The 24,293-nt window shown below is 40.5% G+C and overlaps 1 protein-coding gene across 1 annotated transcript; it reads left to right on the forward strand.

Moving 5' to 3' along the window:
- Window positions 1-255: 255 nt before the first annotated feature.
- On the forward strand, window positions 256-24,122 carry PER3 (period circadian regulator 3). The gene is made up of 23 exons (XM_068414486.1): window positions 256-332; window positions 627-1,025; window positions 2,143-2,294; window positions 2,886-3,001; window positions 3,912-4,113; window positions 5,164-5,212; window positions 6,946-7,082; window positions 7,460-7,538; window positions 8,282-8,388; window positions 8,633-8,789; window positions 9,754-9,859; window positions 10,287-10,412; window positions 11,172-11,298; window positions 12,376-12,520; window positions 13,017-13,144; window positions 13,602-13,805; window positions 14,446-14,697; window positions 15,214-15,950; window positions 17,060-17,237; window positions 17,791-17,971; window positions 18,412-18,562; window positions 20,187-20,690; window positions 22,801-24,122. The coding sequence occupies exons 2-22, from the start codon at window positions 736-738 to the stop codon at window positions 20,286-20,288; spliced, it is 3,726 nt and encodes a 1,241-aa protein (XP_068270587.1). The 5' UTR covers window positions 256-332; window positions 627-735; the 3' UTR covers window positions 20,289-20,690; window positions 22,801-24,122.
- Window positions 24,123-24,293: the final 171 nt, after the last annotated feature.

Below are 24,293 nucleotides of genomic sequence, written 5' to 3' on the forward strand. Positions count from 1 at the left end.
GGGGCGGTGCCGCACGTGGCGGCGGGGCAGGCGCGCGCACGGGGCCCGCGTGCGGCGGCGCGTGAGGGGCGGGGCGAGCGCCGTGCCCTCCAATATAGCGGCTCTGACCCGGCTCCGCCTCCTCCTCTCTGTCTGGGGCGGGGAGGGGCGCGGCGCACGTGGCCGAGGTGTGTGGGAGCGGGGCAGCCGCGTGCGGTCGCCGTTACGTAACGGCGCGGGGCGGGGGCGCGGCGCCTCACGACGGCCCCTCACGGCGGCCTGCGGCGGGCTGCTGGGCAGCCGGCGCTCTCCGGTGGGGCCGGCGCAGCACCCCCTGCCCCAGCCCGGAGCAGGTAGGGCCCGGGGCCGAGGGCAGAGGCGCGGCCTCTGCGGCACTGCGGGGGGCGGCCGAGGGCTCGGAGGGGCGGGGAGGCGAAGTGGCGGGAGCAGCTGGGGTCTTCTGGCTGAAGTCCGTGCTGGCGGCCGCCTCTGCGGGCCGCGGGCGCTGGCGGGCCGTGACGGGGGGAGCGGGCGCTGGCAAGGGGCGCGGGAGAGCGGGACCCAGCCCCGGCGGCCGGTGGGCTCAGCGGCGCGGGGCGCGCTCGCTCCTCCCGCCTTCCCTTGAGGCGGTGTTTGTTTCCCCGCAGACGCCTCGCGAGGCCCGTCGGCTGCGCCGGAGGTCGCGGGTCCGGCCGTGCCGAGGAGCCGGGCGGCGGCGGTCCATGCCCCTGCCCTGCAGCGCTCTGCGGATCGGAGATGGACGTGGGCAAACTCCGGGGCGGCAGCTCGGAACGCGGCGAGAGCTGGTCGCCGGGTGCCGCTGCGGGGGCTGAGGACGAGCGAGAGGCGGCGTTCAGCCCTGCTGGCTCGGGCAGGCAGGAGGGGGAGCACCGGCGGGACGCAGGCTCGCCTTGCACGATGTGTGCGGGAACCAGCTCTAGCGGGAAACGGTTTAATGGGCCGAACTCCAGCAGAACTGATTTCTGCAGCCGTGAGCCAAATGGCTGTTCAGCTGGAAGTTTCGTGGGGCAGAGCAAAGTTAACAGGTAACTCTTGACAGCGTGTAAGAACCGATTGTACTGTTGCTTGTGCTTAACTTAAGCAGAGAGCTGAAGTCAGAATCAAGGACCTGGCGTAGCTGTGATCCAGAGTTCTTCTCGGGTCTCACTTAATTCAGTACACCAAGGAGGCTCGCCTGAATCACAAACCGTGATGTTTATAATGGTCTCGCAGGTAGATTAGATTGCTGCTGCATGTTTCTTCATAAGCTGTTTGCCTAATTCTTAGATTGGCTGATCCGGATACGTCACTGACCCTTTTGTGGCTTCTATATATACTTAATCTAAAGACTGCATTTAGTAGTAGTAAAGCACAAATTACTTAAATAATATTTTTCCCGAAAGTTCAGAAATCCAATGAGGTGCTAATTTTTTTCGAGAGGTATAATTTATGCAATGTTGAACTGGCATGTAAAGTTAACGTGTAGTCCTTGAACTTATTTAGTGATTTGTATAGTAAGAGTATGATACTAATAAAAATGCCAAATGGACAAAAGTTATTTAAAATAACTGTGCTCGTATCTCATCTATAGGATTAGAATCAGTCTGCGTTTTCAGGATATTGACTGCTTATTTTTCAGTCAGTGAAATAAGCAGTGTTAATAACCTTGCAGTTGTTGAGGCCAATGACTCTGTTAAAAGTATAATGAAGACTCCGGAATCACGTGAGGAATGAAATCTTTGCATCAGGTGTATTTTGAGGACCTTGTGTTTCGCTGAAGTGCTTATAATCCAATCTAGACTTCAAGGCTAGAAAAACTTACATACATAAAGAATCAGCGTCTATTCATTATTTTAATACCAGGGAGATTTAGAAAGTCTGGAGTAGACATCAGCTTATTTTTATCTTGGCGAGCAGATTGGTTATGATGTGACTTTGCCACATGTTGGAAAGGAGGAAGTTAGAGGAGAAAAGATTAAGTAGCAAAGAAGTGAGAAAGATACAAAGGAAATATAGCGAATGACCATTAGGGCATTTTCGGATATTCTGTGGCTCTGTGGCCAAGCCCATAAAATGTTAATTTAGTAAATAATTTTAATTAGTTGACGGAAAAGAAGCTCCTATACCAGAACTTTCTGGTAAAGTTTAACCTGTGTTTTACAGTGAGCAGCTGAATTGGAGCCAGTCTCACAGAGATATGATGATGATGATCCAAGAAATGAAGAGGTGTTTGCCTGAAGAGAAAAGGAGTTCCAGCAAGCCCAGTACCATCAGTGCTCTCAACTATGCCTTGCAATGTGTCCAACAAGTCCAAGGTATGTGTGGAAAAAATCTGGAAGCATAGAAGCTATACGGCACCTTGGTTTGAATAGACGTGTCTGGCAACAAATAATATTAGAACAAACGAAAACATTCCAGTTTTCCTGCAAACAATTGACCTTCTGAAGCACTGTGGGTTTTTTTTTAAAATAATTATGTTATCTTTTCTATTGAAATGCCCACCTCCTGCTTGTCTTTTCTTCAGAATCCTATAGCTAATAGGTTTCTACTAATGACTTTCTGTGTATATTGAAAAAAACAGCTTTCCCATCCCACTTTGAAAAATTATTGGATAGTCTGTGTTTTCCGGCAGAACTAAGTAGCTAAAATTGTTCTTTTGCTGTCACGTTCTATCCTTTCTACTTCCTCATGCTCGTTTTCTGTAACACAAATAGGTCACTCCAATAGCATAATCAGTATTCCTTTTTCCTTTGTCACTACACAGACCTTCCTCATCTCACCTTGGACTTCACCAAAAAGATGACAAAAGTACAAGGGCTGTAAGAAATAATTTCAAAATAGTCTCCTTACTGACTTCCTTGTGTTTCTTTTGCTTTTCTTGTTTGTTTTTTTTTTTTTTCAATTAGCAAACAATGACTTTTTCCAGGCTCTGAATGACCGAAGAGTGTTTCAGACAGATGTGATGACATACAGCATAGAAGAGTTGGTGGCAGTTGCATCTGAACACACTCCAAAAAACACTGTAAGGAATTCAGGCACACTCAAGGAGTTAATCACTTGCTGTTTCACTCTTTATTTAGTCTCCTTACATTGTTTCGTGGAAATAGAATGTGTAAAATTGAAAAGCCTTTAAGTTTTAGCCAGACAGGGCTTTGTGTTTTTAAAGGTAGATCAAGACTACTTCTTATCTATGCTGATGCAGGGTGCGCAATAAGTGAAGAAATACCTATTTTTCTTTTTTCTCTCTTTTTTTTTTTTTTTTTTTTTTTTTTTTTGCCAGAAGCAACAAATGTCTCTTTGAGAATCTTATGTGGGAATTTATTTACAGCATAGTAATCTCTCGAGACAGACTTAGCAGAATGTTTTCAAAGCTGACCAAGTTCATAGTTGTAAGGGACTTTGGTTTCTATTTGTACTCCTGAATTTAATTTTTTTTGCTCCATTTGCAGTATGTGTCATGCTTTCTGGCTTTGCTTCAAAGAAAAGAGTGTTTCTTGAGATTCAGTACTGTTAGATGCTGTATCAGAAATATTGCAAATGCTTTCTACTTGAAAAGTTCTCAGAATATTTTTGTATGTGGAATTGTGGTGAATATTCTGAAATATGCGGACAACTGTGTAGAGTGATAACTAGTGCTTCTGGACGATGGCAAGCATCACTGGAATCTGTTTCGCTTTTGATATTGCAGTCTTACTACCATTTTTAAATCATGAGTAAGCTGCTGTAGCATGGGAGATTGTAGTAGCTCACCCACAATTTTAGTTGGACACTAACTTAAGAACACATTTTTGAACCTCTCTCTTAGGTTGTGGTGTGTGGTGGTTTTGGGTTGGTTGGTTTGTTTGGGGTTTGTTTTTGTTTTGGTTTTAATCCTTACAATATTGCTACCATGTGTTGGGGGAGGATTGCCTTTAACAATGTTTGTTTTCCAGGACACATTTGTGGCTGTGTTCTCCTTGCTTTCCGGATGCATAGTGCATATTTCTGAGCAGGCAGCATCTATTCTAAACTGTAAGAAGAAAGTGTTGGACTCCTCCCGGTTCGTAGAGCTGCTTGTCCCTCAGGATGTGAGTGTGTTCTACACACACACTGATCAGTCCCACCTGCCGCTTTGGAACATGGAAAGTCGAACAGGTGGGAGCTGGCAGTGCTCTTAAATGCTTTATGTGTCTTTCTGTCTTTGCAGAATGACAATAGAACAGTTGTTCATTTTAAGTGCTTATGCTAGCAATATACATAGGCAACACTTGTTCTCTTTCCACTTTGAAAACTTGAGTAGCTGTGCAGCTAGTCCTGGCTAGTCTCCTAGAGGCTTAACTCTTACTTGGGGTAAGTAAAAGGCAGATACGTCATTGTTCTGTGTATCATCTTACTCATTCCAGATACTGCTGCTTTTTTAAAAGAAACTAAAGGTCTAATTTTGAGTTTGAAGTTTTTTAATCTACATCTTACGGTTGCTTAAGTGCCTTGTCTTTATGGTCCACTTGCAGCCTGCTGTGAACATAGCTAACTGAACCCAAGTTTTAAGCTGACTTGCTGTTTAGTGCTGGATGTGCTTAAATGTTGACTTTTGAGTCCTGTGTTATTTGTGAGCAATTCAAATGTAGCTCGCATGCCAAGGCCATGTCTTTTGCCCACCTAGCTGTGGGGCTGTTCTGGCATCAGAGCTGGGAAGTCCAAAATCTTTGCTACAAAAGGATGTGAGACACCAGAGGCTGCTAGCACTAACGTGCCAGGGATTCCACAACTTGGAAGCCAGTCATGTGCCTACCCAGCAGAGCAGTGGCACCCCTATGGAGTTGTTATTTTCTTGCTGTGAACTGTTACTGAATTCTCCTCTCCTCATAACTCTTGGCTGTATGTAATTTTTGGTATATGGCTCATAAAGCCAGGAATTTTCATCTTTCCTTTCCATAGTTATGCACTGGGGAAAGGAGTGTTTTAGTTCATGTGTGTTTCCTCTGAATTTAGTTCTAGGTCAGCCATTTCTCCAAGAGTGAGTGGGCTGGAGAAGAGAGGTAACATTTGAGGTGGGAGCAGACTGGTGAACAGCTGATTCAGTAGCTACTAAGGAGCAGGTCTTGCTCAGAAAGTCTGGAGAATGCAGAGTTTAAAGTAGTTCTGACAGGTGTGACCTTTTTAAGGATATTAACTGATACTTTCAATGTGTGTTCTTCTTATTAGGTTCTGTGTATGAATATGCCCAGGTGAAATCCTTTTTCTGCAGGATGAGGCAAGTACACTGGTACAGGTTTATGTTTGTGAAGGCTGGGCACTGGGTAGAAAGAGTGTTCTCCTGTCACAACTGACCAGTGTGAGCTCATGGAACTCCATTACAAAATTTGCTTGTTGTGTTTAATATTGTCCACCAGGACATTTTGAATATCTTTTCCACAGTGATGCTTAAACTTGTATGGGGATAGAAGGAAAACTGTTCGTAGATGTTTCTTTTGGACCTCAGTTTCCTTCAGTACTGTTGTGCCAGAGAAGAATGATCTTGTGAAAAATTGCTGCTGCTCCTCCTTTTACAGTTTGCGAGTGGAGGCAAAGGGTGTTTTGCTTAAGGTTGCTGAAGAGTTTATGACAGAGACAGTAGCAAAAACTCAGTCACCTGAGTCCCAGTATAGACCTGAATCATGAGATGCTACTTGCTGTCACTATGGATGCAGTTTGCTGCTTTGTGCCTGGCTAATCTTAGTGCTAAAAGAAGAAAAAATAATTGAGATTCACCTGTAATCTTCAGTGCAGTTCTGTTCCAGACTCGGGTGGTCTGTCGTTTTCAGTAAAAACTTTGTTTCTGAGCAGATACAGTACGTACTTCATCTTTCAACTGATCGTTGATTCATTCCTCTGCATTTCAAAAACCCCAGCTCTAAAATCACCTTTGTCTCTTGAATTGTGTAAGGGCACTTGGAATAAATATAGCAGGACAGATACCAGTTTTAAGTTGGGGGAACTGTTTCTAGGGTACATAAATATTTTGCAATAGTTCTTCAGATTTTCACATGACATCTCTCCTTCGTTTATAACAGATCCTTTTGATTATGTGGGCTTCATGAGTAAAAACATTATTTTCACAAGCACACACTAGTTTAATTATGAAAATGTGCGGGGCTTTCTGTGGGTTAAACTTCTGCTATATCCAATTCCCACTTGTATCTTTTTTTTTTCCCCAAAAGGGGGAGCTGTCAGTAGTAGTTTTTATGACACTAGCTTCTCTGTAGAAACATTTTACAAAACTAAGTGTGCAATAATAAAGTAACTTTCAGTGTAAGTGATAATGTCCAAAAATTTCTCTCAGTTCTTTCTGTCAGAGCTGGGTAAGATACTGCAATTACAACAGGTGAAAAAGCACTTGCAATAGAAACAGGCAGTCACTAATGCAGTTGTTACAAAGCCCTGGTTAAGATCTCATCTAGAATGTTGTGTGCTGCTACTGCTCACACATCTTCTGGGAAGACAAAGTCTCATGGGAGGAGGACAATCAAAGAACAACAACTATTTGTGAACCGAGGCTGGAGGAGTCTTATTTAGGTCAGTGAAACAAAACTTGAGAGAGACAGATTTGTATTTTTTTTTTCCTAAAACTGGTACAGAATAAACAACAAACAGAAAAAGAACTGTTTAACTTGAAGGAGAGCACAAGACCAAATTAGTCGTTCTCATTAATACATTTGGACTGAGAATTGGAAGGTGGGTTTTAACCCTTAGAGTAACGGCATTTCTAGAACAGCCTCTGAATGCAAGTATTGGAGGCAAAACACCTGCTTGGCTTTAAGGGGAGCAAGATCAGTGTTGCTGAGTGTGTGGACCTTGGATCGCAAGGGAGTGTGTGTAGGACTTCAGGAGATTCTGTTTATCTGGGCCTGCGAACTCAGCATAACTTTCCTGTGCAGGGCTCTCAGCCCTGGTGTAAAATATCTGAGTCTTGGCAGCAGTACATTAATCCATTTTACTTTTCCTCAGGGGTGGTAAAGATGAAGAAACGCGTTGTTACCCCTTCCGAATCACCCCGTACTTGGTCCATGTGTGTACTTCTGTCCATGTGGATGCAGAATCCTGCTGCTTAGCTTTGGCTGAGAAGATTCACTCTGGATATGAAGGCAAGTCAGGAGACTCCAGTTGAAAAAAACAAGCAGATAGGAGAATGCAGAATATGAAAGTCTGCTTCCTTTGTTTAGAACTTGTGCTTGGGTAGTCTCAGCCTGTAACTTCCAGTTTGTGTGTGTGTGTGCTTGCATGCGAATCCAGAGCATCTGTGCCTTCTTTGCAAGGTGCCAGAGCATTTGACCTCACTATTTTTATTTTTGAGAGAATTCTGTAGCACCTAATAATTTGTAATGTTTCTATGAGATACTGGTCAGCAAGCAGTGAACAATTAAAAGGTTCAGGAGCCAATAACTCTCTCTCATGAGCAAAAGTAACAGGTTTTCTGTTTTAGTGCATATTTTGTTTCAGTAAATATTTCTTTTTCTATTAGCTCCTCGAATCCCTATGGATAAAAGAATCTTCACCACCACCCACACCCCTGGATGTGTTTTTCTTGAGATAGATGACAGGTGAGATTTGAATCTTAAGACCTGTGAGGTGTGTATGGAGAGGTAGAAAAAAAATCCTTTGGTGATGCAGCTGGAGACCCAAGTAAAGTAGCTAAAGTGTGCAGTTGGCAATAGTTAATTAAACAAAGTAGTTTTGTGTTAGTCCGCTTGTGGGAAAACATGTAGAACTCCACGGCCATAATCTCCTTTGTTGACTTAAAATGTGAATTAAACAGAACTGCAGTCAGTTTTCATTATCCAGGGAAAAGGGGACCTGTGGTAACACAGATGGTGGAAAACCCATATAATGTAAAGCTCTGGGGATCACAGTGTGGAGATATGGCTGTACTGAGCTGTGACAAATAAATTTGGCCAGACTAAAGCTATGTCTTACAAAACGACAAGAGTGTTTTTACAACACACTGCAGCATCCACGTCAGATTTCTCACTGACATTTTGCCTGTGACCTGTTTCTTCAAGATCCTTTTTTCGTTGTTTTTTTTTTTTTTTCTTTACATACAGACAAGCACAAAACTTCCTGCAAGTGTGAAAATCTCTTAGATCTCCAGGCACAGACATGTTTGTCATTGGTATTTACATGTCTACATTGCACTGGAGCACTATTAGATGGGCTGGAAGATGTTCTGTAGCCTTAGTTCATGCCATTGTTGATCATGCATGGGGACTTCACTGACAAGCAAAGGGTTAAGGATGTAAATACTCAAAATTATATTATAATCAGTGATAATGTGTTCGGATTTCAGAGCAGTGCCTTTGTTGGGTTACTTACCTCAAGATTTAATTGGAACATCCATACTGATGTATTTGCATCCAGAAGATCGTCCTTTGATGATTGCTATTCACCGGAAAAGTAAGTACAGTTGCTTTAAGAGGAAGTTCTGCTGGTTTTAACATTCTTTCATTATCATATTGCTTGACACATGACTGATCTTGGAGTCTAGACAAAAATTAATGAATTAATGAATTAAAGCAACCAATTTGAGATAAAGCAAATTCAAACCCAGATTTTTAAAGGACCCCAGTCATTAGTGTTTGTGCTTGCACTATGGTGTCATAATGTAAACTAAACCTTGTTTCTTGATTGTTTTTTTCAGTCCTGAAATTTGCTGGCCAACCCCCTTTTGAACATTTACCTATTAGATTTTGTACTCAAAATGGGGATTATGTCATACTGGATACCAGCTGGTCCAGTTTTGTGAATCCTTGGAGCAGGAAAGTTGTGTTCATCATTGGCCGACACAAAGTCCGGACGTAAGTCAGTTGTAGAATTGATCTATTAAAGTGCTTTTCGTTGAATACTCTGCAAAGCAAAACAATCTCAGTACTGAACTAGAGACATAATGTTGCTCTTACAGTCTGTGACAACTACCTAGCATCTGTCTTGCAGCCCATTCCTTCAGAACAGCATTAATTATTAAGTATGAAAATAAGTAAGTTACTTCGAAGTAAAAGGCAAAGCCAACTTTTTTTTAGTGTGTGTTTTTGCACATGGTTGATGTCCAAATACTGTCACAATGGATGTGTTTAAATCAAAATATCAGTTTTAGACAAGCCGAGTAAAAGCTAAAAAGTAACATAAAAAGTAGATCACTTTGGCAAATAATTAGTTGACATTCATTCATGATTGGCTTGCAAAAAAAAAACCACATTAATTGAGAGACGTGTAACCAAAATCACCTTCTGGCTTGTTTTCTTCTGGAACATTCACTTGATACAGAAACTAAATATTTACCAAGGTGACCTCTTTTAAAAACGCAGTTAGTATTGAATGTGCAACTTAATTTTTCAGATGTTTTTCCTTAGTTTCTGAGAGATTTGGAAATATGACTGCCTTCCTTTTACCTGGTTTCTTTTCTAGGAAATGGCTTTTTGGGATGGCCTTCTGACTTTTCAAAGTGATCTTTTATTCTTGATTTTATGGGGTGTGAATTTGTCTTCCAAGTGAAGGAGGCAGAGGGGTAGATGCTTGTCAACCTTAACTCGTGTCACTGTGCTGGTGTTCTGACTTCCCTGGGGCTTCACATGAAGCACTGCTCTCGTAGCACTGCCCCACTACCCTGGCAGAGCTGCTAGTGGAACAGATGACATCCATTTGTGTTGATTCAGCCAAGCAATCAAAATAAAATAATGATAATTTTAAAAGATCTTTATAAGTCTGTTTATAGCTACGTTTTCTTAATCAAACTAATAGTGAAATTTTGTTGGCTCTCTCCAGAAGCCCTCTAAATGAAGATGTCTTTGCTGCAAGAAGTAAAGAAACGAGCAGTGTTGAGAAAGAGATAAGAGAATTGCAAGGACAAATTTATAAGCTGCTTCTGCAGGTAAAGAAGATGAAAGAATTTCAAAACACTGGCTGGTCTTCTGAATAAGAGGCTAAAGAAACTTGGGTCTGTTAGCAGACTACTTTGGGGATGATCCTTTAAAAGGTCTGAAAGGAAAGTTCTAAATGGAGACAGGCTTGTGTAACAGCACTAAAAATATGGCTCTGCGTAGCCCACTTGATTAGAAAAAAATTTTTTTTTTGACATATTTGCTAAGTCTTTATGTTGAGAGAGAAATCTGCAATCTGAAACGGCTTTAAGCATGGTAGAGAATTTTTCCCAAGTGGTAGAGCCCAGAGCAATACGGACTTTGCATTTAACTTTCTTTGTTTACTTGAAGTTCTGTGTTGCAAAGTACGTTGTTCCCTTCTTCTTGTTCTCTAAGAGGATGGGTTTTTTAATTACTATTTTTTTTTCCCTTATACAGCCAGTTCACAGCAATGTTTCCAGTGGTTATGGAAGCCTTGGAAGCAATGGCTCTTATGAGCACTATATCAGCATGGCATCTTCAAGTGACTCCAATGGGAATTGTGCAGAGGAAGTACAGGAACCGGTAAGTCTATAAATGTGTCACTGCCTGCAGAGTAGTACAAATACGGTTTTAAAAATGAAAATTTTTACTGTGTACATATGCAGTACTCCTCATTAATTTTACTGAAGTGGGAAGATACAGCTGCGTTCAAGCTAAATGTACTTAAATTGGTCAATTCTAGAATTCTGGCTTTTTTTTTTTTTTTTTCTCTCTTAATTTTGCTAACTAAATTGAGCAGATAACTACTATTGTTCACTAAAGTAAATTGAAGACTTGCTTAAGATCAGCCTTCTCAAACAGCCAGTGAACTCAGAGAAAAAAGTGGAAGAACCATGCACCAGAAAGAGGGTTATTGCTTGTGGAGGGGTTTCTGTTTGCTTGGGATTTTCTGTTTTGTTTTGAAAAGGGCACTAGAGGTACAGTGTAGACTGCTATAGAAGAGAGTGGAAACAGTGCTGTCCTAAAACAGGCATTGCAATTACCTAATTTCCTTGTGAGGCTCCTGGGTAAGTCATCAGCTTATTCCCACTCTAAAGGCTTGCATCAGTATTAAAACATTCAAATGCTAAGGCTGTTTGAGCTTTATCGTAGTTAATTTCATTAAATTAACCACGATAATTAGATTCATTAAATTTACAAATATCAATAGATACCAAGCTTAGGCTGACAGTCTACTCCCTTTCAGTTTGGAGGATACAAGAACCCAAGCCCATCTTAATGGTCTCCTGTGGCCACTTTTTATTGATTTTATTCTGACTTCACATTTTCACGTATCTCAAGATGACATTGCAACAAGTTTGTGCAGATGTCAACCGAATAAAGAATCTGGGACAGCAGCTGTATATTGCATCGAGGAGCAAGCCATGGAATGGAAATGAACAGGCTGTGAGCTCAGAAATGCTAAGCGGTAAGTTAATGTAATTATGATCCTTAAGGTAATGTAAGCCCCGGTAGATCTATAGCCATGAGTTTGGCTAGCTGGTGTTACGCTGAAGAACTTAAGATAGCATTTCAGCATGGCTTAAATGTGGGAGGTGTTTTGTTGGGTTTTTTTCTTTTTTTTTTTTAAAAAAAAAAACACAATCAAAAATCAACCAACCAAAAAAACCCCAAAACACACCCCCAAAAAAAACCTCAGCAGATGCAATAACTTTTTAACTGCTCCCTGAGATACGGAGGAACATATCTGTCTCTTTCTAGGTTAATAGACTTTTACTTTTTTTATTTTAACATTTTCTAGTGAAAATGCAGACTTGCTTGTAGCAAGTGTAAGTCTACAGTGGAAGCTTCCCTTAGTTCCTTTATGTGGACTCTCAGAAACAATCCATCGGTGGAAAACCCTGCCCCACTTCCCACTGAAGTAGTGGTTTAGTTATTGAGTGCTTAATATTATGCTAATGCACATTATTTGTGGTTAGTACCTAGCACAAATATATGGAGAAAACTGGATGCTTCTTCAGATATCATAGGAATCTGTGTTAAAACATTTTGCATTGTGATACTCTCTACAGAAGTTACAATTAACTCCTAGTCTTGTTGGTAAGAGGACTGCACTGTGAATGTTGATACTACTCTGACCAGTGTATCTATGCTATAAAAAGCTGTAAATTACTGTTAAATAACAGGTTGGGTTCTGTGATGTATAAATTAAGAGTAATATTAATTGCAGCTTTGTTTACAATTTAAAGACAATATTTTTTTTCCATGCTGTTTTCTTTGTGTTTACTAGTTGTTCCGAGTGGATGTTTAAGGTGTTGTGTGGGTTTTTTTTATTTTTAGGCATCTTTCCCCTTCTCCCTCCTCTGCCTCAAAACATGAATTGAGGTGAAAATGCAGAATAACTTAGTAATGAGAGCTGTGCTGTCATGGGCCATATATCCCTGTATAATAAATATGTATCCCAGTATATATATGTGTGTGTCTTGGTGCGGGTAGTGTTTAGATGCCTTTGAGAGAAAAGTCTTTGAGGATTTCTTCTTTCTAGGGAAGAGGCACACGGCTTCCTGTTTCCCTCAGAAAGTGAGAAGTGATAGCGCAGAAGAACCGGGCAACACGTTTTATGATGATTCAAAGAAGAGTTCACGTGTTCCTTCCTATCAGCAGATCAATTGTGTTGATAGTATCATCAGGTAATAAAATATGAAGCGATTTTAGTGATATAAGTTTAACTGGTGGAAGGTAGATAACTGAGCAGTTTGCATTGGTCTAAACTGTCTGGGTTTTGAGTTGTGAGATAAATTTGGGATTGTTTATAAAGTTTTCTGCCTCTCTGGGCAGAAATCCCAATGCTCAGTCAACCTGAAAATACACAGTAATGAAGAATTTAGGGCCTAAGATTCTGTTTGCAGCTATTAACGTTTGTCTACTGCTAATTTCACCATTGGTGCAATAGGAGTTTAAGAGAATTTCGGTGGGCATAATATGTCAATGTCTTCTCAATATACGCTTTGAGAACATCTGTATAAAACAGAAAGTTGATATAATTTATAAAATGTCGGTATTTTTTAATCCAGTGGACAACTTCCTCCTCGTTCCTCCTCGATAGATTTTATTTAAAATAATCCTTGGAAAGCAGATATGTGTCCAGAGCTTCCTTCAGCTTTCTGTGATATGCTTTGATTTCAGATATCTAGAGAGCTGCAGTATTCCAGCATTGAAAAGGAAATTTAAGTCTTCTGCAAATACATCATCGTCATCTTCGGAAGAGGACAAGCAAGTCTGTCAAAGTCAGCAGGAAGTTGAGGCATTAGAAGGTAACACAAAGTATACTGACAGTCATAACAGAACCGCAACAACTGATTTATTTTTTTATATGCCACTGTTGTATATTCCAAGGTTTATGTCCACTTTTTAAATTGTTATCACACTAACAGTGCAAATATTTTGGTTATGTGGTAAATCTTTGCTTACCTTGTCTAGATCTCACAGTTAAGCATAAGCTACAATATTAAGTCTTTGAACGTAGAATGCATCAAAAGAAGTATTGTTTGTTGTTGCTAAATGAACCTTCTGTTGCTCACTCATTTTATGCCATGTTTAATACGCGCTGGCATTGCACTGGCATATGAATGTTACATTTATTCGTATAGAAGACTGTCTTATTTAATAGTCTGCATAGTTACTGGTGGTTTCTGAACCACTCACTTGATGAATAGGGAACATAGTGCTTGGAATGAAATTCCATGTAGAAACTTTGTCATTTATCAATAGGTACTGCTATGCTTACAGCAGTTAATTCCCAAACTCCAATATCTGCTGATCGGGAAGAGATGCTGAAAGACCAGACAACTGCAGGCATGGTGGGAGCTCCTCTGGCGGACCTGACCCTGTCCAACAAGGCTCCAAGTGTGGTGTCTGTCACCAGCCAGTGCAGTTACAGCAGCACTATAGTGCATGTCCCACATCCTGAATCAGGTACTGTTCACACTTGCAAAACACCACTGACTTGACACACTGATTTTCAAATTTACACAACGTTTCCAGACTGAAGTACACAGTGAGAAAGTTTTGTCCATTTGAGATACGTTCTCATGAATATGAGCTCTGAAATATAATTAAGGTACTTCTAGGGATACTGTGAAGAAAACTTGAGCCTGGAAATTTTTACAGTATTTTAATAAAACCTAACAGAGTGCACTATTTCCTTTCTCCTTTAACTTCATCACATGTATCTCAAGCACAACAATGTGCTTTTTGCCATTGAGGATTAAAATAAAAATTACTAATGGGCCAATGTTACTTCATTTTAATGCAGAAAGAAGCATAAGAATTACTATTTCACTGCTGTTGTACTAAGAAAGTATGAGGAAAGAAGTGTGTCTGTAACTTCAAAGTGAATTTGAAGTTTTCCAGACCATGCAAGTAATTTTCTCATTTGATGTTAGTGTAACTATATTTGAGTGTAAAGGGTGTTTTCTCACCCTGCCTCTGCAGCCTGTACCTGCTCGGTAGCTCAGGCGAGATTGTTTTCTGTGTAACTCTCTGGATGTTGTGGGAGTTGACACCAGAAGGCCAGAGCAAAGAGTGAGTGATTTGTTTTCTTCCCTCTTCAAAGAAGTGACTACAATGGAGGATGCTACTGTTGGAAGTGAACAAATTGAGCTGCCTCCTGTGAATGTTCAGAGTCTCACTGTGGTGCCTGAGGACTTCAAGCCAGTTGGGCTAACAAAAGAGACGTTGTCAGCCCACACTCAAAAGGAGGAGCAGAACTACGTTGACAAGTTCCGCCAGAGGATCTTGCTCTCTCCGTTTAGGACTTACCTTCAACAGGGGAGCAGAAGTAACAATGGACATTCCCGTGGCCAAGGTAGGCAGCAGCTTTGAGAAATAAAGACTTACTAGATGACTTACAAAGACCAACCTAGCAGTGGAGTCTGGTTCTCCTTAGTGTGATTTAGCGAGTATCTTACCATGGCTGCAAACAGCTTCCTTTGAACTGCCAAGGCTTGACAACAGCATTGCCCACACAGAAGGTCTGCTCCATCTTGGATGTTGCTATCTTAGACGTTTCACAAAGCAGATAATTATTGCAGTAAACCCTGCAAATCCCAAATATTTTATTGCCTCTCCTTAAAGGAATGTAAAAGATCTGACTGAGATAAGCCAAAATGATCGATGAGAAAATTGATGACGTGAAGGAAAATATTGTAGATATGTCAGCAAATCCATCACTGTAGTGTATGGAAAAATTATCCAGAGGAAAGTCAGCTCTCTGAATAAGCCACGCTCAATTATCTGGATGTTTTTCTCTTTTCTGCTTTTTTTTTTCTCCCCACCATGGTCTGTCATTTCAGTGAATGTGTCTATTTTTCTTCCTCCTTAGGAGATTCCCCTTCAAAGCAGATGAGCCCAGCTAGCTGTAAAAAAGGCAAACATGGAAAATTCAAGCGCCAGAAACCTCAGAGACAGTCCTCAGATAGCCCCTCATCTAGTAGAAATAGAAATAGTCTTCCATGTGAGAAGAGAACAATTCAGAAACAGTCATTCTCTCCCTCAGAAGTGTCCTGTCTGAGCTCCTCCAGTATGAATGTCCTTCCTCCTATGGGAGTTCCTGTCTCTTCGGATCCACTATCTAGTTTTCCAGCCTCTTCTGTAGGAGAGGAGCTTGCCCCTCACTCATTAAAACCTGAGTCCCTGTCACCATCACGACTATGCTGTGAAGCACAGTCATGCCCAGCACTTTATCCCCCAAACATAGGCACGCTTATGGCTGTATTTTTTCAGAGTTTCCCTGTGTGTGCTCAGATGCCTCAATATGTCTTTCTTCCTAGCCCTCAGTATGTTTATCCCCCCTCTTCCTATCCATGCACTAGACTACCTCCAGCCCCCCCTCCTTCTGCTCCATCACCAATAGCACCGCAGCCTGTGGATCAGCCCTTTCCAGCCTCCTCTGCCACATCCGTGGAGAAACAGCAAGAGGGCCAGCGTGACCAGGCCCTACGGCTGAGTAGCTCACGGAGCAGCTCCCCACTTCAGCTGAATTTGCTTCAAGAAGAGCTGCCAAAACCTATGGAGCTTTCCATTAGTACTGATGTTAAAGCACATGCAGAAGCTAAATGTGTAAGTAACATGAATTTTTAATGTAGAGGAGAAACTCTTGATGTTCACGGTATTCAGTCACCGAAACCAGTGATGAGGATCTGTGTTTCAGGGTCACCAGGTTTTGTTAGCAGCTTTTTCCAGTGGCTGTGCTGGGTAGACTGCAGGGCACAAATAGCACAGGAGGCAGAGAAAGATGTTTATACTTGTGCCTGTGGGAACTTGTAACAGTACAGTGTTGGCACTTAGTAAATGACAGAAATGTGAGATCTTGTGGTCTAGGCTGCCACAAGCTGCTTTTGCTCAGCATTTTGGCAGCAGCCTTTTCAATTAAACTGTTGGCAGGAATTTTGGGTTTGGGGCTTTTATGCATGTGGAACTTGGTTAGTGCTGCGCAATTCGCATCCTTTTTCACCCAGTCCCACAGTCTCTCTGGAGAACCAAAAGAAAGGGAAGATACGCTTCTAATTACTCCCTCTGTCTCCCAGGGATGCAGCTAATGAATGAAGAACAGGGATCCGTGTGGGTCGGTTTCCATACATGGGCATAGAAAAGGCCTCTCCAACTTCCGTGGTAAACTCAGAGGCAGGAATCTGAGCTCTGCAGGCAAGGAAAAAAATGTTGGCTCCTGAATCCAGATTGGGCTGGAAAGGCTGGATCAGCTGAAACTGCAGGGTAGGGTCCTGAAAGGGGAGTTGGTGTACCTGTAGCTGCTGAAGCAGTGAGCTTCACATAGTCAATCAGGGGGAGACTCTCTCATTTTCCTTGTAGTGCACCATTGCTTGATGTGTGTGGCTGCGTCATGCCATCTAACAGGATGTGAAGGGAAGTGACTCCTGCTCTCTTGTCAGCAGAAAATATTAACTTCATGCAACAGTACAGTATCTTGACCCAGTGGGGAAGGATCTACAGCAGAAACCAGTAAACTAGAGTCCAGATGCTTGTTGATTTCACCCATGAAGAGTGTTGAGTTCTAGACCACCATTCATTTTCAGAGCTAGAAACTCCAAACCTATTGAATTTATATGAGAACTAGTCAACACGTCACAAATTCAGTAAATGCATGAACTTCCTTTTTCAAACTTAAGTGTAACTTCCATGGATGTGTTTGTTTTGATTTTTGTCTCCAGGACAATGATCCAGAAGATAGTGGTAACAGTGCTAGCCATTGTGCTTCTAGTGAATTTACTGACCACTCGCTGTACGAGGACTCCCAGTCAGGTACAGGTTCAGCAGCATCAGGCAGTGGATTGGCTTTATCTGGTTCTTTAGGCTCTGGCTGCAATGAGACTTCTGGTTGTGGCACAGGTAGGGAAGTTCGAGATTTGGATGTTTGATGCTTTGGTGCTAGATGGCTTGCTAACATGTTGGTAGTTCATAACAAGATACTGTAATGGGAATGGGATATCCCAGTAAGAGGATCTGTAGCCTTTACTTTTCACCTGCTTTCAGTGTTTGAAGCCAAGTTTGTTTCAGTCTCTGTAGTTGGAAATGGGAATCTAAGAAGCTATTCCTTTAACCTGTAAGTCATTTTGCTCGTTATCACTTTTCTCTGCATTAGATACTGGCTTGCATCTTATTTGAGTAAAGGTAAATTTGCCCAGATTAGAACCTCCTGAACAGAAGCAGAGAAGTTGAGCCAATAAATTTTGAAAAGAGTAAACAGAGCTTTGGAGATCTTTCACATTATCTTTGAATTCTCAATAGGTAGTAGTCACTTGCTAGAGCTGTCATCTGGGAGTACCTGTGTCCACATTACAGAACTAGCTTGCAAGAATACACTAGTGTTCTTTTACTTTTTGTGCTGAATTACTAGGATTTTTCAGGCATCTGCATTCATTTTTTTCATGGTAATTCTCAGCAGGTAGTGGGAAAAGCAGCAAGTATTTTGCTAGTAATGATTCTTCTGAAGCTTCCAAAGAAGAGAAGAATCAGGAAGCAGAAGAAAAAGGGACAGCTCATAAATCCAAACATGAGTCAGCCTGGGTGATGATGGATCACACACCTGAGCGAGTTCTAATGACTTACCAAATGCCAAACAGGTTGGAAAATATCAACAATTTCTGACATGTAGCTTGGAATTGTGCAAAGAACTGTAGAATTAAAAATTCTGTCCTGTACTTTGAAGCATGAAAGGGTAAAAATACTTACATATTATTTGCAAATTGCTTGCAGTTAGCTTATATATAATTTGTAATGAGATTCCACGTTTTAAAAAAATCAAACAAACAAAACCCACACCAAGCACCCCAAAAACCCCAACAAAAACAACAACAAAAAAACCCTGACAGTTCAGACCAGTGTTGAAAGCAGCCTTCAAAGAAAATAAGGTGTAACAAAGTATAGTTACTTTTCAATGGCTGATGCTGTCTAGACTTCGGCCATAGATACTGGTGAAGAGACTCTCACAATGTGATTATAATCAGTGCCTGCCTTGCTTCATTTAGTACAGCTGTGTTCACAGGTGTCTTGTTACCTGCAGAATTAAAGAGGAGGTTTTAAAGGAGGATCTGGAGAAGCTGACAGTCATGCGAAAGCAGCAGCCTTGGTTTACCGATGGGCAGAAGAAGGAGCTTGCAGAGGTGCATACGTGGATCCGGACCCAGACTGTTCCGCTGCAAATCAGCACCCAAGTAAGGAGTTGTGAAAGGAATCAGCAGCTTGTTCGTGCCTTGGCTAGGCAGAGGCAGTGCTATTTCTAACTAATGCAATGGTTATTACTTGTAAATATAAGAAGGAAATGAGCTAAAGTACACTAGCCAGATGAGAAATGCCAAAATACAGGTCTTTCCATTGTGGGTTTTTTGTTGTTTGTTTTTTTTTTTTTGCAAGATATGCAAATTCTGTGTAGGAACCATTTGTAGCAAAGCTCCTTTAGTCACACTGTTGGATGAATGGGAATAGTGTCACGCTCTCACATAAGAGTCCATATCTGCTGATGTTTTTTCTGTTGGTGTTAGGTCTTTTGCTCCTTTTCTTATGAAGTTGATTGTTGCTGTGATTGAATAGCATGTAACACCAGGACATTAGTGAGGATCAGAGCAAGTGTGTTCAGCAAGCTGAAAAATGCTCATAATCACAGAGGAGGTTCAGGCATATAGTTAGAAACACAAAAATAGCTGGCTTTTTGTAGGTGGATTCATTCTTTAAGAATTTTAGTGTTTTATGCCTGATTATTTTTTCTGGTATAACTCTTAGGCATGCTGACAAACTTACTACTGATTTATATTAGAATGTGTTAGAGAAGGTCCTAATCAGTTTAAAGTGCTTCCAGGTGCTATGGAGAAGAAAAGAGCATGGCAGAACTCATCCCACAAAGATATAGAGCTCCAATGATGAGTTGTACAGAAAATTTCAAGGCAGAATGGGCTGCATTCATGTACTCATGCAGCAGAAAAATCTAATGCCTGTTACAGCACTGCATGCTCTATGTGCTAGGATTTTCAAATGTGGCATTCTGAGCTGTGGTATTTATTCTTAGAGCAGAAAACCTGAGAAATCTATGTAGTTGACTCTGGAAGAAGACCAGAAAATTAGTCTTTGTTTTCCTCATACCTTGTTGATAAAAATCTTGTGTGTCCTGTTGTGGTTAGGACCATGTGAATCAGATAGCAAAATGATGTCTAGTGGTCTTGAAGAAAGTTCTGTTCAATGTTTACCTGTCAAATGTTATGAGATGTATTGGTATGCAGATACAAATATTTGATATCTAAGGTGCTAAAACTGTTCCTAAGCAGTAGGTCATGTTTCCAATATACATTGTCATTTTGCAGATGCAACCAGGCTTCTGGCAGTAGAAAGAAATGCAGGATTTCTGTTTTAATACTTAATTTCAATATCATACCGTTTCTCAAGAACAAGAAAAATCTGGTCTGTTAATACACTCAGTCATTTCAGCCTTTTTTTGTTGGTTGCTATTGTTGCTGTTCAGTTTGCAGTCCAAATCCTTAATGAGCAGCTTATAAAGTTGAAAGATAAGGCCTTCAAGTTCAAGAGTCACATGCCTTTTTATCTCAAAGCTAAAACTGTATGTTCCAGTAACTAAAGAATTAGTTTCTGAGACAAGGTAAGGTGGAGGTACAAGTACCTGCTTCTGAAAATAAGATAGCTCTATAATCTCTGCTTTTAGAGACAGTTCAGCCCATTGGTGAGAGGTTCCAAGAGGTTGCAATATACCGTGCTATCAGGATTTGACTCTTTGAAATATACGCATAAAAAGGAGAATTTACATTACTATGTTCTTGTTCATTTTTAAAGGGCTGTGTTACATGTGACATCAGGGAAGCGCGTTGTGAGGCTGCAATGGCTAACGACAATACGGAAAACAAGGGAAAATCGCCTCCACTCCTGCAACGCTGAAGACATAAGCACTTGTGTCAGTAAAACTGCTTGGTGTAATTCCCACTCTCTTTTCCTCTGGCTTTGCTACACGCTAGTGGTGAATCTATCTGGCTCTCTCTTCCCAACATGAGCAGTCACACATGTGAAACTAAATCTTCCTCCTGACCCCTCCACTCCTGGCATGACTTTGAAGACAATCTTTCACTGGGAGGCTGTTTCCCTTCCTGACCTCACAGACTTGACGCAGAATGGGTTATGTTTCTAACTTTTGGTTGCTCAATGATGACCAAAATGCAAAGGTGTTGGGTTTTGTTTGTTTGTTTGTTTGAACTTGGCAAGTAAGAGACTGAAAAGATGCAGTGGTTAAAAACCTACAGTGATGAACCTAACAGATCAGAGCATGTTTACTCTCCGAGTAAGGTAGGTGTGTTGAAACCAGCATTGAAACCAAGCTACAAGAGAGTGCTCTTCATTTCTGTTTGTTCAGTATTTAAAGGTCTAAACTGAAGATCCTAATACTCTGAGGCTTTAAAAATCACTGTAGCTGGTTTGAGAATCCAGCAGGCTTTTTAATGAGTAGCTGAAAACTGGCCAAGTTATTCTGCATCAAAATGCCTTTTGCCAGCTTGTGCCCATCAAAAAAAAAAAAAAAAACCAAACACCAAACGCGAAAAGAAGCAAAGCTGTTCCCTATGTTTTTTGCGATGAGTGTTTTGGAACCAAGTTGGTTTATAGCTTTTGCTTTTAAAGCCGTGTTTCTCAAGATAGGTGTTTAAAATTAATTGAGGGTAACTGGTTTGCAAATCTGCTAGAGAAATAAAAAATAGAAGTAACAAGTTATTTCCTTATACAGGATCTGCTTTTTAATAAAAGACACATGGAAAACCTTTTCTATCAAGGCACTGTAGCCTACTTATCAATTCAAGCAGCTACATGCAATCTTTTATCTTATGTTGCCAGCACTCTGGAAGGCGGATTTGTATCTTAATTTTTTTGTTATTGTATTCGAGTAGTTAGAGGAGTTGAATCCAGACATAGCAAATAGGAATTTTAAAGCCATTTCCCTGTTTTATGTTTGTTGTGGTGATGCCAAACCGAAATGCCAAAGAAATGAAAGAGATGAGCTTCATTTCTTCGGCTTTCTTGAAAAGTCATGTTGTGGACCCAAACTTGAACATCAAACCACATACTCATTATTTCTTATCACTGTACAAGTTTTAACCTCTTTCTTTCTAATTGAGTCTCTGGCTGTTGAAATCCATGGATGAAAAATGAGTTTGTGCATAGTGTGAGTTTGTTCCGAAAGTGATAACCACTTTCTCTTTCAGTATGTAAAAGGACTTGTTCTCATGCTAATACTTGTAGCATAAAGCTGAATGTCTCAAAGTGCTCTTCAAACAGGACATGCTTCACTAAAACCTAGCAAATTTTGTCTGATTTCCTTGTGGTGTTATTAATCACCTTAGCCTTCTCAACAAAGAGTTTTAGAATGTCACACATTATTCACTCTTATTGTTCTGTGTAGCTCTTCCTTTTCTGCTATGTGAAGGATTTTTACTTTTTCAGTTTCATTTACTAATAAGCTTCAAGTTGTTGAGTAAGTTAAAAAATAATGTGATCTGCAGATCATTGAAGGAAAACTATATCTAAAGGTTTTTGTTCTTTTTTAAAACCAATTCAGTGACGATCTATGACATTAAAGCTTATTTCAAGGACAGTTATTTTTACAGAATTTTAAGTTTTCAAGCCTAATTTGACTTGGGCATTGTTCTTTTGATTTTTTTTTTTTTATAGTATGCTTGCCTGCTCTGTTTATACTTATGGCTTTCTGTTTATTCTTAAGCTGCTTTTCTTATTTGTCTTTCAGTTTTTTGGCTTGAACTTATTTTTTCTTGTGTTGTAAATCAGCAGAGGTCCACACATCCTCCGTACTTTTTGTGTTCAAACTTCAAACACTTCTTAAAATAAGAGACTTCAATAGTTGTTTACATATAGCAAGTTAGGTACTCAAGTAGGAAAATGTGGGCAATACCTTATCCCTTTCGTAGTCTTTTTACAGCACTTTCCAAATACGATATTCTGCTTTATAACCACACTGCCTAAAATATTTGCTCTAAAACATGTAATAAGATGCTTTGTGTATAGGTTCTTTTCTTAATTGGGAAGCTTCTTAACTAACTTAACTGTGAAATTAGACTAGACTGATGCACTAGAATCCATTCTACTTAGCTGTGCTTAAATTAAAATGACTGCTTTAATGTATTTTGAGACTTAGTGAAATAGATTCATTTGAATACTCCAGGTAAAGACAGCTGTGTCCTTCAAAATAGTTTACAAGTGTAAGCCAGAAGGAAAATTTAGATAATCAGCTCTTGCTGTACATTATTTCCAGTGTTTATTTCCTGAGTATGAAAGTGAGGTGGTTTGTGATGTCTTAGCAGGCATACATGTCATCCATTTTACAAAACAGTGGGACTTTAGGGGAATGGTAATATTTACCTAACACTTGAATAATGCTTTTCATCCGTAGGTCTGGAAACATGTCACAAAGATGACTATCATTATCCCAGTTGTATAAAAAGAGGCAGAGACACGAAGGACTTGCACAGATGCATACCCCCAGTTCATATGAAATCCAGGAGTATAATTTGGGGATCTTCTCTCACTGTATCCTGTGCTGTCTTTCTACAAGCGGTCAAGATTCTGACCTGTACGTAGAAACTTGATCATATTAAATGTGTTTCTTGTTTGGAGACGTTAACCCTTCTTGTACCACCTACTACTATGAATTTGTGTTCAGTAGGATCATATAGCAACAGAAATCCTAGACAGTTTTTGTAGTGCTGTGAACACCATACCCTCTGACTGTATATAATGAAGGTGCGTGTGCCTAGGCGTTTGAATTCAAAGTTTGTAATCCTGGCTAAATCCTAGGTGCAAGATTCCTTGTCTGGAGCTACACTAGTCCTGGGTTACAGAAAAAATTTTAGTATGGGAGTAGAATATAAGAGGGATGAAGAGGTCAATCAGTGCCCTGTGTGACACTGAAACTAAATTCTTTGCCCAAAAATGCAAACTGTCTTGGCTGCAAAACCAGGTTTAGGACAAAAAGCAGTTTCCCAGGCTACTCTTTACCCCACTAGAACCACAACATCTTGCGATCAAATCCCTTACCAAGCCTTTTGGGAAGGACCTCATTTCCATTAGTTTTCAGGAACTGGTAGTTTCTACTTCAGCTTATATTAATCTTTCAGTCTTTTTAGTTTGCTGGAGTAGTCGAAGTGAGATCCCGTTCTGATCTGAAAGACCAGTGGAGTAAATATGCAGCCAGATTTGCACACGCTGTTTTGTTGATGTGACTTTGTTTTGCCTGGCATAACTAAAATGTCGCAGACTTTAGAGCTGCTTGGAAGGCCGCTTTTTTGGTGATCAAAGGGAAAACACGCAAGTACAGTAATGATGCAGTTACTACCCCCTGTGGGGGCATCAGCAGTTTGGAAACCCTTGGTGGATTTCGCTGGCAATTTTTTTGTTGTATTCATAAATATAGAATTATGGTTTTAAAAGATGCTGTGCAAATATTTTCATGGCATTGCTATGAACAGGAGGGACCCTAGTGTATTTTTACAGTGTGCGATAAATATTTGCTGAATGAGTAATGTATTGGTAAGTTTTATCTTCCAGCTGAATTAAGTTTTAAATCACAATCGAATTAATTTTTACATCGGTTGATAGGAATATTTTCTTAAAATAATATTCAGCTGTGGTTGAATTTACAGTTGTGATTTTAACTGTACACTTTAAAGGAGCATCTGTTTTTATAAATAAAACTGAAAAATGTGTTGCAAATAACTGTTTCAAGTGTGTGTTTACTTTTGTTGTTAGTAATTTCTAGAAAATAGACTTTTAAGAAAATATTCAGTACATTTTTCTGATTGTACATAGGTGTTGAGGTTGTGGGCACAGTGAAAATTGTCATGTAGTGGCCATTCATCCCGTTTTGTGTGGAGTTTTGTGGTTTTG

This window comes from Nyctibius grandis, chromosome 17 (genome assembly GCF_013368605.1).
Source record: "Nyctibius grandis isolate bNycGra1 chromosome 17, bNycGra1.pri, whole genome shotgun sequence".
Taxonomy (NCBI): domain Eukaryota; kingdom Metazoa; phylum Chordata; class Aves; order Nyctibiiformes; family Nyctibiidae; genus Nyctibius; species Nyctibius grandis.